Source organism: Oncorhynchus gorbuscha, linkage group LG24, assembly GCF_021184085.1.
Source record: "Oncorhynchus gorbuscha isolate QuinsamMale2020 ecotype Even-year linkage group LG24, OgorEven_v1.0, whole genome shotgun sequence".
NCBI classification, from domain to species: Eukaryota; Metazoa; Chordata; class Actinopteri; order Salmoniformes; family Salmonidae; genus Oncorhynchus; species Oncorhynchus gorbuscha.
The window spans coordinates 12,426,571-12,439,554 of NC_060196.1; the positions used below are offsets into that span (position 1 = coordinate 12,426,571).

The 12,984-nt window shown below is 40.6% G+C and overlaps 1 protein-coding gene across 2 annotated transcripts; it reads right to left on the reverse strand.

Moving 5' to 3' along the window:
- On the reverse strand, positions 1–11,457 carry LOC124013307 (GTP-binding nuclear protein Ran-like). 2 transcript variants are annotated; one of them, XM_046327571.1, is made up of 8 exons: positions 11,131–11,445; positions 9,407–9,465; positions 9,075–9,129; positions 4,391–4,475; positions 3,671–3,796; positions 3,325–3,512; positions 537–707; positions 1–327 (listed from the first exon to the last, which is right to left on the reverse strand). In XM_046327571.1, the coding sequence occupies exons 2-8, from the start codon at positions 9,418–9,420 to the stop codon at positions 283–285; spliced, it is 684 nt and encodes a 227-aa protein (XP_046183527.1). In that variant the 5' UTR covers positions 9,421–9,465; positions 11,131–11,445; the 3' UTR covers positions 1–282. The 2 variants fall into 2 exon arrangements, with proteins under 2 accessions (XP_046183527.1, XP_046183529.1); XM_046327573.1 differs by lacking the exon at positions 9,075–9,129 and having other exon boundaries at positions 11,131–11,457.
- Positions 11,458–12,984: the final 1,527 nt, after the last annotated feature.

Consider the following 12,984-nt stretch of genomic DNA (forward strand, 5'->3'; position numbering starts at 1 on the left):
TTTGTATTCAAATACTTTTTATTTAGCGTGATTTCATATCACCCTTAGTCAGTATAGTACAGCGAGCGTACAAAGTCTTTCATTTGTATGCGTGTGAGTAATGCCTACTTTGAGCAGTCTAAACTTCTACTCCTGTTGGTCTCTACTGAAATCTTCACGCAACCAGACACACATCATCAGTTTGACACACATAAAAAAAAACATTGGGGGAAGGCTTTTACAATTAAAAAGGTCAGCAATAGGGCACGCTCCCAGAACACTGGAGGCCAGCGAGGTCACAGGTTAAAGGTCGTCGTCTTCATCTGGAAGCCCTGTTTCTGCGGCAACCTGGAGGTGTGAGGAAAAATTGTGTATTCGTTATTTTTATCACCTGTAAAACGAAAGTTGTTTGCAAGTTCCTGATGTAAATAAAAACAATTCAAATAAATAACACCTCGTACACTGACCCAGCCTCTGTGGACTTCTGCATGTGTGTGTCTTCTGCATGCGTGTACAATTTCTGCATGCGTGTACAATTTCTGCATGCGTGTACGCACCTTAAGGTCGTTCTCGTACTGCGCAGCCAGGGAGGCGTCCATGACGACTTCTGGGGGGGCGAGGGCTGGCATCTCCACAAACTCTAGGTTGGGGTCTCCTACCAGCTTCCTGGCCAGCCACAGGAAGGGCTTCTCAAAGTTGTAGTTACTCTTGGCTGAGATGTCATAGTACTGATGGGGAGGTGGAGTGTGTCAGTCAATTAGGTATGGTCTTCTCTATCCAGGCTCTCTCTCGCCCTCTCATTCACACACACAAGTCAAAGGTTTATAAACACCTACTCATTCAAGGGTTTTTCTTTATTTGTACTTTTCTTTCAACAATTTAGAGTAGTGAATACATCAAAACTATGAAATAACACATATGGAATCATGCAGTAACCAAAATATTATATTTTACATTCTTCAACGTAGCCACCCTTTTCCTTGATGACAGCTTGGCACACTCTTGGCATTCTCTCAACCAGCTTCATGAGGAAGTCACCTGGATGGCTTTTGCAACAGTCTTGAAGGAGTTCCCACATATTCTGAGCACTCGTTGGCTGCTTTTCCTTCACTCTGCAGTCCAACTCATACCAAACCATCTCAATTGGGTTGAGGTCAGGTGATTGTGATCTGCTTTGCTTATTTGAGCTGTTCTTGCCATACTATGGACTTGGTATTCCACATACCACAGCTAGCTTGTCACAACACAACTGATTGGCTCAAATGCATTAAGGAAAATAATTCCACAAATTAACAAGGCCCACCTGTTAATTGAAATGCATTCCAGGTGGCTACCTCATGAAGCTGGTGTGCAAAGTTGTCAAAAAAGGCAAAGTGGCTACTTTGAAGAATCTCAAATATAAAATACTTTTTTGGTTACTACATGATTCCATGTGTGTAATTTCATAGTAGTGATCTCTTCACTATTATTCTACAATGTAGAACCTAGTAAAAAAATAAAGAAAAACCCTTGAATGAGATGGTGTCCAAACTATCTAATCAAATCTATTTTGGCTAATTAGATGCTATTTTAGCTCTCCCACCTAAAAAAAGGAACCAAGGAAGGGAGAAACACTGCAGACACCGCACTCCAGCTGAGGCATACAGTTGAAGTCAGAAGTTTACATACACCTTATCCAAATACATTTAAACTCAGTTTCACAATTCCTGACATTTAAGCCTAGTAAAAATGCCCTGTCTTAGGTCAGTTAGGACCACCACTATTTTAAGAATGTGAAATGTCAGAATAACAATTTATTTCAGCTTATTTCTTACATCACATTCCCAGTGGGTCAGAAGTTTACATACAGTCTATTAGTATTTGGTAGCATTGTCTTTAAAATGGATTAAGTTGGGTCAAACGGCCTTCCACAAGCTTCCCACAATAAGTTGGGTGAATTTTGGCCCATTACTCCTGACAGGGCTGGTGTAACAGTCAGGTTTGTTTGCCTGCTTGCTCGCACACACATTTTCAGTTCTGCCCATACATTTTATGTGGGATTGAGGTCAGGGCTTTGTGATGGCCACTCCAATACCTTGACCGCGTTGCCCGTATGCCATTTTGACACAACTTTGGAAGTGTGCTTGGGGTCATTGTACATTAGGAAGACCCATTTGCAACCAAGCTTTAACTTCCTGACTGATGTCTTGAGATGTTGCTTCAATATACCCACAATTGTCCTTCCTTATGACGCCATCTATTTTGCGAAGTGCACCAGTCCCTCCTGCAGCAAAGCACCCCCACAAAATGATACTGCCACCCCCGTGCTCCACAGTTGGGTTGGTGTTCTTCAGCTTGCAAGTCTCCTCCTTTTTCCTCCAAACATAATGATGGTCATTATGGCCAAAAAGTTCTATTTGTGTTTCATCAGACCCCCAGGACATTTCTCTAAAAAGTACAGTCTTTGTCCCCATGTGCAGTTGAATACCGTAGTCTGGCTTTTTTAATGGCGGTTTTGGAGCAGTGACTTCTTCCTTGCTGAGAGGCCCTTTCAGGTTATGTTGATATAGGGCTTGTTTTACTGTGGATATAGATAGTTTTGTACCCGTTTCCTCTAGCATCTTCACAAGGTCCTTTGCTGTTGTTCTGGGATTGATTTGCACTTTTCACACCAAAGTACGTTCATCTCTAGGAGACAGAACACATCTCCTTCCTGAGGGGTATGTTGGCTGTGTGGTCCCATGGTGTTTATATTTGCGTACTATTGTTTGTACAGATGAACGTGGTACCTTCAGGCATTTGGAATATGCTCCCAAGGACGAACCAGACTTGTGAAGGTCTACAATTGTTTTTCTGAGGTCTTCACTGATTTATTTTGATTTTCCCATAACGTCATGCAAAGAGGCACTGAGTTTGAAGGTAGGCCTTGAAATACATCCACAAGCACACCTCCAATTGAGTCAAATAATGTACATTTCCCTATCAGAAGCTTCTAAAGCCTCAACATAATTTTCTGGAATTTTCCAAGCTGTTTAAAGGCACAGTCAACTTAAGTGTATGTAAACTTCTGACCCACTGGAATTGTGATACAGTGACTTATAAGTGAAATAATCTGTCTGTAAACAATTGTTGGAAAAATTACTTGTGTCATGCACAAAGTTGACATCCTAACCGACTTGCCAAAACTATAGTTTGTTAACAAAAAAAATGTGTGGAGTGGTTAAAAAGCGAGTTTTAATGACTCCAAACTAAGTGTATGTAAACTTCCGACTTCAACTGTATATACTTGGAGACAGTGTTTTTTTTTACCTGTTAACTAACACACCTATCTTAACATGTGCGTCGGGCTGGCGTTGCCACAGTTACCTGAAGGTTCTTCTTACGGTGGAACACGATGCTCTTGGCTTTGACCTTTCTGTCCTTGATGTCCACCTTGTTGCCGCACAGGACTATGGGTATGTTCTCGCAGACGCGCACCAGGTCGCGGTGCCAGTTGGGCACGTTCTTATAGGTGACGCGAGATGTGACGTCGAACATGATGATCGCACACTGGGCTGGAGATAGATAGGGGAGAGAGTAATCGAGTATATCAGATAATCGTTAAATATGTGGAGTCCGTAGATTGTGTAGAGATCTGAGGACAGGATGTGACCTACTCTGTTTCTACTACAATACAACACACAGACATGTGACCCACACAAATGTGACGTACCCTGTATGTAGTAGCCATCTCTGAGCCCCCCAAACTTCTCCTGGCCGGCTGTGTCCCAGACATTGTACTTGATGGTCCCTCGAGTGGTGTGGAAGACCAAGGGGTGCACCTCTACTCCCAGAGTCGCTACAGGGGGAAGAGAAGGGTGAGCGAGGGGCAGGTCAGCCATGGTTCAGGGATCTAGAATGGTTTATACTCTTTTATGGATTGCATTTTTATTGTTTTTGGATCACGCTACCCACCTAGCTAAAGTTAGCCACAATAAATTGTAATTCTTACATAGAAGTATTGGAAATTACATATATGAATTGTAATTCATGACATATCATGCAAAATGGATGAGGGACATCCACAAATAAATGTCCTTCCCTTAACATAGCCTACCAAAGGGAAGGAGACAAATGTGCATTTACTATGTTACGTCTACCCCAGAGTCCAGGTTGAAAAACAATGAAGCCTAGTATCCAAGACAGTCAGAAACGGCTTTTCCACGTTGCCGAGCTAAATTCATGTGTTTCTGCGCATCATTGAGTCTTTTTAAGTCTACAATTATAAAGTTTGCCTGCAAACTAATATTCCCTCAGGAGAGAATGAAGTCTGATTATTGATGGAAGGTATGGTGGTGTTATGAAGGAGAAGCAGAAGACGAAAAAGAAGAGGTACGTAAAAGCTGAGAGAGAGAAGGGGGACAGAGGACCGTCTGGACTTTGAGAAACTCACCAACGTATTTCTTTTCAAACTCTCCCGTTAAATGCCTCTTCACGAAGGTGGTTTTTCCTGTGCCTCCATCTCCGCACAACACTAGCTGAAACACGGGTAGTAATTAAAAGAACACATTGGTCAAAAGGAATAGCAACTAAACACCAATGTAGTACTGGTATTTGCTAGACGAAGGAGCAATTCCAAACCAAAGTGTGCATCCCAAATGACACCTATATACAGTGGCAAGAAAAAGTATGTGAACCCTTTGGAATTACCTAAATTTCTGCATAAATTGGTCATAAAATTTGATCTGCTCTACATCTAAGTCACAAAAATAGACAAACACATTTCTGCTGAACTAATAAACAATTATAGATTTTCATGTCTTTGTTGAACACACCGTGTAAACATTCACAGTGCAGGGTGGGAAAAGTATGTGAACCCTTGGATTTAATAACTGGTTGACCTTTCTATGGCAGCAATAACCTCAACCAAATGTTTTCTGTAGTTGCGGATCAGACCTGCACAATGGTCAGGAGGAATTTTGGACCATTCCTCTTTACAAAACTTTTTCAGTTCAGCAATATTCTTGGGATGTCTGGTGTGAACCACTCGAGGTCATGCCACAGCATCTCAATCCGGTTGAGGTCAGGACTATGACTGGGTCACTCCAGAAGGCGTATTTTCTTCTGTTGATTTATTTCTGTGTTTTGGGTCGTTGTCCTGTTGCGTCACCCAACTTCTGCTGTGCTTCAATTGGCGGACAGAGCCTTACATTCTCCTACAAAATGTCTTGATAAACACGGGAATTCCTTTTTCCGTCAACAATAGCAAGCTGTCCAAGCCCTGAGGTAGCAAAGCAGCCCCAAACCATGATGCTCCCTCCACCTATATTTTACAGTTGGGATGAGGTGTTGATGTTGTGGGAGTGCCTTTTTTTCTCCAGACAGTGTTGTGTATTCCTTCCTTCCAAACAACTGAACTTTAGTTTCAGCTGTCCACAGAATATTTTGCCAGTAGCGCCGTGGAACATCCAAGTGCTCTTTTGCAAACTTAAGACTTGCAGCAATGTTTTTTTCTGGACAGCAGTGGCTTCTTCCGTGGTGTCCTCCCATGAAAATCATTCTTGTTTAGTGTTTTAAGTATCGTAGACTCGTCAACACAGATGTTAGCATAGTAGAAAGAGGAGGAAGGGAAGCGCGACTAAGGTACACAATAGTACATTTTGGTAGATAGACGGTGCTCTTTGGTAAAAAGGGTAAATTGGTCATCAAAAAGAAAGGAGGACCAAGGCACTCTTCATATAATGAATTAAAATGCCTTTATTAGTATGGCATGTTCAATAGAAACAACTTTTTTTTTTTTTTAAACAACACATTTCAGCTGCATGGCCTTCATCAGGGAGTACAAAAAAAAGAATACAATGTCCTCTTTTGAACAGCTTTTCCAAATAGCCCTAATTGGAAGAGGGAGTGGTTGCAAAATTGATTAGACACCTAGTAAGCAATACTATACACATTAAAAGGTGAAATGCTGTAGCTATGTTATCATAAAAATACAACTCCAGGCTAGAAGTATCAGAACACTTAGAAAGGTAGTTCTAAATAAAGAATTTAATACAAAGATTGACCAGTTTCTACATCTGAAGGCCTGGTACAAGCAAAACATCTGAGACACTGGCGTCTGTAGTTGGAGAGGTCAGGCAGTTTCTGTTGCCTCAAAAACACCTTTTAAGCCCAAGTCCACTTTTTGTCCCATCGTCCAGAATGCCACACTAAATATAAATACACTTGCCAAGAAAGTGAAATTTGATGTGGAGAATCAGTTTAAGGGTAAAATTGACTCCAACCAAACATGATGTAATCTTTCTAAAACAGAGAGGGATGCAGTTGAATCACTGTCCAAAAATGAAGAGATTGTGGTTAAAAAAGCAGACAAAGGTGGTGCTACAGTAGTGTGGAGTAAAGACCGTCAATTAGACAATGATGAATTCTACCAAGCTCTTACCTTCAACCCTACTGAGGACCTAAAAACTGAAGTTAAAGGGATCCTCACAGATGATAAAGAGAATGGCTACATTTCAGACAATGAGTTCAAATTGATTTACAATGGCAGTCCGCGTATGGCTTCTTTTAACCTTCTTCCAAAAGTCCACAAAAATCTTGTAAATCCCCCAGCAGACCAGTCATTAGTGGTAATGAAAGTCTGACAGAACCCATCTCTAAGTACATTGATTACTTTATTAACACTTTTCTGATGTCACTCACAGCCCATCTTCAAGATACCACAGACGTGTTGAACAAAATGAAAGAATTGAACAATATTGGTACAGCTTCCTTTTTAGTCCCCATGGATGTGGAGTCTCTATACACCACCATTGAACATGAATGAACAAGGTTTGGCAGCTGTGCACCATTTCTTGAGTACCCGACCTGAAACTGAGATGCCTCCTACAGAATTCATTGTCTCACTGACTGAACGGACTCTTATTCATACATTTACATTTAAGTCATTTAGCAGACGCTCTTATCCAGAGCGACTTACAAATTGGTGCATTCACCTTATGACATCCACCAACATCTTTATCTTTCAGGATTGTATTTTTAACAGGTTAAAGGATGTGCCGTGGGAGCTACAGCCCTTCCTATGTTGGTTTGAACTTGGGTAAATGACTTCATTTTGGATCCTTCTAATAACCATTTCTTTGACCGGATTATATGGTGGGGACGCTATATTGATGATGTTTGCCTGTTTTGGTCCGGCTCAGAAGATGAACTTATTTCCTTCCACCAATACCTTAACAACATTAACCCTGACATCAAACTACCTATGGAGGACAGCAAGGATAACATTCATTTTTTTTGACCTCGACATTAGTAAAAATGACAAAGGTTGTTTGCACACATCAATCTTTAGGAAGCGTACAGACGGGAAAACCATTCTGAGGGCAGACAGCTTTCACCCCAAAAGGCTAAAAGAGAATATTCCATATGGCCAATTCTAAAGAGTCCGCAGAATTTGCGATCAGGAAACAGACTACAGTGTCAAATCTGCTGAATTGGAGAATCGCTTCTTGAATCGGGGCTACAGCGTTCAGGTCCTGAAAGATGCAGGTATAAGGGCTGGATTACTTGACAGAGAGAACTTGTTGCGAAGGGGAGAGCCTCGTGATACATCAAGAGAGTGTATTTTTCTTTTTAGTACAAAATACAGCACTGAAGCAGAGAACATTAAAAGAATCATTAAAAATAATTGGGGAATCATACAAAGTGATACGCTACTACGCCAAGTCTTTCCTGAGCCACTAGTCATAAGCTTTAAGAGATGTACGACCCTAAATGACAAATTAGTCCACAGTTATCTTCCGGGTGACTCTCAAAAAGAACTTGGCTTGACCACAAACCCAAGGGCTCTTTTAAATGTAACCATTGCAACCATTGCAGAAATATTGCACAGAAGAAGTATTTTGTTGACGCAGCTTCCAAAATTGAGTTTTAAGTCAAGCATTTCATTAACTGCAAAACCACTCATGTCATCTATAGATTGGAATGTCCACAGTGCAAGGTGTTCTACATTGGACGGACAAAGAGACACCTTCAAGACCGCTTTGCAGAACACAAGTATGCCATACGGGTAGGCAATGAAGACTACCCCATGGCAAGGCACTAGAAGTCCTTACACCATGGCAACCCTGCCTCCCGACAAGCTATGGGTATTGATCATATTCCGGCCTCTATTAGAAAAGGGGACGCCTTAAACAGTTAAACCAAAGGGAAAGTTTTGGGATTTACAAACTACAAGCCACTAAATACCTTGGTTTAAATGAAGATATGGATTTACAAACTACAGGCCACTAAATACCTTGGTTTAAATGAAGATATGGATTTACAAACTACAGGCCACTAAATACATTGGTTTAAATGAAGATATGGATTTACAAACTACAGGCCACTAAATACCTTGGTTTAAATGAAGATATGGATTTACAAACTACAGGCCACTAAATACCTTGGTTTAAATGAAGATATGGATTTACAAACTACAGGCCACTAAATACCTTGGTTTAAATGAAGATATGGATTTACAAACTACAGGCCACTAAATACCTTGGTTTAAATGAAGATATGGATTTCGCACCCTTCCTGTAGGGTCGTGATGGGTCTATTTGCTGTCATCTAGTGGACATTTTGCTCAATTGCCCTCAGCTATGTTTAGACTGTTGTTGTTGTTCATGTTTTTCTGTGTTCTTGTGTACTATGGAATATATTGTTTTCTTATTCTTGACACTTCTCCCAGTCACATTTAAGGTTAGAACTACCTTTCTAAGTGTTCTGATACTTCTAGATTGGAGTTGTATTTTTATGATAACATAGCTACAGTATTTCACCTTTTAATGTGTATAGTATTGCTTACTAGGTGTGTAATCAATTTTGCAACCACTCCCTCTTCCAATTAGGGCTAATTGGAAAAGCTGTTCAAAAGAGGACATTGTATTCTTTTTTTTGTACTCCTTGGTGAATGCCATGCAGCTGAAACGCGTCGGTTTAAAAAAAAAATAGTGTCTATTGAACATGCCATACCAATAAAGGCATTTTAATTAATTATATGAAGAGTGCCTTGGTCCTCCTTTTTGATGACAGATGTTAGCATGTTCCAGAGATTTCTGTAAGTCTTTAGCTAACACTCAAGGATTCTTCCTAACCTCATTAAGCATTCTGCGCTGTGCTCTTGCAGTCATCTTTGTAGGACGTCCATTCCTAGGGAAAGTAGCAACAGTGCTGAACTTTCTCTATTTATAGACAATTTGTCCAACCATGGATTGATGAATATCAAGGCTTTTAGAGATACTTTTGTAGCCCTTTCCAGCTTTATCCAAGTCATCAATTATTAATCTTAGGTCTTCTGAGATCTCTTTTCTTCAAGGAATAGTTCACATCAGGCAATGCTTAATGGGGCCAAAGCCCTATGGGCCCTAGTCAAAAGTTGTGCACTGTATAGGGAGTAGGGTGCCATAAGACACAGTCAAAGACTCACCTTAAATTGCACATCTGGTTCTGCCATAGCAGTATGTTCTCTGTGTTGGTGATTATACGCTGAAATAACAAGAGGAGAAAAACAGGTTAATAATGGGCAGTGTTTGTGTCCCAAATGGCACCCGTTCAACTTTACAGAGCACTACTTTTGACAAGAGACCAGAGCTCTGATCAAAATACAGTATCAATCATCAATATAGAAGAAGCCACAAGAGGTGCTGCTGGTGTGATGTGGCTTCAGAACAATACCTGCCAAAAGTGACTAGGCTGAAAACCAGCCTGGTCTCAGACTACGCGTAACATAGTAAAATTAAATCCAGGACACTCAAATTAGTGTGATATGTTAGGCATGGTTAATAAGACAAAGTTACTTAAGGCAAACACGAAAGGAGGTTGGTTGGTCGGGGTGGATGGTAGGCGCATAACATAAAAGTCTAGCAACCCAAAAGTTGAGCTTTTGAATCTCATCGTGGACAAATTTAGCATTTTAGAAACGCTTTCTACTTTGCATGTTATATATATTTAAACCTTATGCCTAAACTTAACCCTAACCATAAACCCCTAACCTAACTAATGTTAGCCATTTAACTAACGTTAGCCACCTAGATAAAGTTAGCCACAATACATTGCAATTTGTAGGATATACGTATTGCAAATGACATATACAAATTGTAATTTATAACATGTCATGCGAAATGGATGACGGACATCCACAAATTCATTTCCTTCCCTTACGAAATGTAACATATCCTACCACAGGGAAGGAGACAAATGTACATTTACTATGTTACGTCTACGCCAGAGTCCAGGTTGAAAAACAATGACGAAGCCGAGTATCCAAGACAGTCAGAAACTGCTTTTCCAATAGAAATCCCAGATGACGCTTTTAGGCGATGTCATGGCGACGTTGGCTAGCTAAACTCACGTGCAGAAACACGTCATGGTGTCTTTTTGTCAACAATTATAGTTCACATAGAGAATATACTTTACAAAAATATGAAGGCAACATGAAAGAATGTCAACGATTTTCATATAAGTAAATCAGTCAATGTTTATAACACCTTGACCCCACCAATACAGAAATTTAGATTGACGTGTGGATTTGTCTATATACGAATACAAATGTTGTCGATATTTAGAAAATATCCATTATATCTACCGTTTCCATTACATGTTGCAATTACTTTATTTGCGACATTGCGTTGTCGAATAAACCTGGGCCAATGGAAACCTGCCTTAATGAAAGGGATCCAATTGTACACACCGTATTGCTGCAGTTATAGCGTGCTATAGTTTCAGCACATGTGCAATGCAATTGGAAGTCCAGTCTACCCACATATTTAACGAGATACAGTACTTTTTCCATGAGGCTTCGCGTTACACATGGTCCAGTAGCTAATAATTGATTTGTACGAAAATGTACCAAAAAAAAAAAAAAAACTGTTGCGTTTTACAACTCTACATGGACACACTGAAATTGCAGCTCGAGTGTTGATATGCTATAGCTCTCTAGCTCGCGCCACTGAGAACCAATGTCTTCCTACTATGCTAACAAGCTATCAAACGTTAGCTAGCTAATATTAGACATCTAAACTTTGTTTAGGACGAGGCATGTGTCAATACAATAACTCTAATCCCTGTATTCAGATATTTGAATATATGTCTGTGTTTTGACATGGCAGAGTAAATGGATCATATTTTCTAAACTCTTAAATCCACACTTACCCCCACGGTGTCGGATGGAATACCTAGCTAGGCGCTAAAGGTGCTTTGGGCCTTCAAGCACCTTCGATGAATTTGGTTAATGTATGTGACGTTTTTTGGTTGTTGCCTGTATCACGTGATCTCTGACATGTTTGTGAGAAAAGGTTGTTGAGTTTAAAAAAAATCAAAGACATTACAATACGAATATAGAAACTGCTTCTCCAATAGACGGGTTGGTTTGTTTAGCAAGAAAACTGACAGGTGCACGACTATGAGGCAAAACAGACGGGGTTGGGTTAGATTGAGGACAGCATGTAAACTACACCGAGTGAGTGTACAAAACATCCGGAACACCTCTTCCGATTACAGACTATCCAGGTGAAAGCTATGATCCCTTATTGATGTCACCTGTTAAATCCACTTCAATCAGTGTAGATGAAAGGAAGTAGGGCAGGTTAAACATGGTTTGTGTATGTGTGCCATTCAGAGTGTGAATGTGCAATAGAAAATATTTAAGGGTCTTTGAACAGGGCATGGTAGTAGGTGCCAGGCACACTGGTTTGAGTATGTCAAGAACTGCAATGCTGCTGGATTTTCACGCTCAAACAGCTTCCTGTGTGTATTCAGAACGCTCCACCACCCGAAGGACATCCAGCCAATTTGACACAACTGTGGGAATTATTGGAGTCAACATCGGCCAACATTTCTGTGGAAAGCTTTCGACACCTTGTAGAGTCCATGCCCAATGAATTGAGGCTGTTCTGAGGGAAAAGGGGGTCAAACTCATAAGGAAGGTGTTCCTAATATTTTGTACACTATAGTCAATGAGCACTGGTCTCTCAAATACATCATTATTTTTTTGAAAAAAATAGATTTTTATTTAACCCTTATTTAACCAGGTTGGCAAGTTGAGAACAAGTTCTCATTTACAACGACGACCTGGCCAAGATAAAGCAAAGCGGTGCAACATAAACAACAGCAGAGTTACACAAGGGATAAACAAACATACAGGCAAGTAGAGCTACTAGGGTGCAAAAAAAATAACAACAGTATTGGGATGAGGTAGTTGGGAGTGCTATTTACAGATGGCCTGTGTACAGGTACAGTGATCGGTAAGCTGCTCTGACAGCTGATGCATAAAGTTAGTGAGGGAGATTATAAGTCTCCAGCTTCAGTCATTTTTGCAATTCATTCCAGTCATTGGCAGCAGAGAACTGGAAGGGAAGGCGGCCAAACGAGGTGTTGGCTTTGGGGAGATATACCTGCTGGAGCGTGTGCTACGGGTGGGTGTTGCTATAGTGACCAGTGAGCTGAGATAAGGTGGAGCTTTACCTAGTGTCAGGATTCACCTAGGGGTCATGATTTGGGGCTGTACAAATGTTTGATGTATTAGAATAATTGATTATGCTTATGTTAAATGCATAGAAGGGGAGGGGTTATAAGACCCCTCCCTCCTTACATTTATAGGGTCCTAGACTACAGATTTACAATATATATATTCATTATATCGTATTAGAATTGTTCCACAGTTGTTTGCTCTCTCTCTCTCTCTCTCTCTCTCTCTCTCTCTCTCTCTCTCTCTCTCTCTCTCTCTCTCTCTCTCTCTCTCATAAAGAAGACCCCTCTTAGAAATGTGTGACTGAGAAAACTCTGCAGGGGAGTGTGGGAGATAAGAGACTAGTCATACATTCCATAATAAATCAACTTTGGGGAGTGGACATTTAATGCAGGGTTTTGGTCTCAAGAGTAAAAAGGTAATGACGTAGTCAGTGACAACACTAAGGCGGGTCTTCTCTTCAATAAAACAACTTGAGACCTTTTGTTTGATGCAGAACTTACTCGAAAACATGCGTGCTATGTTCCTGATTGTCAACT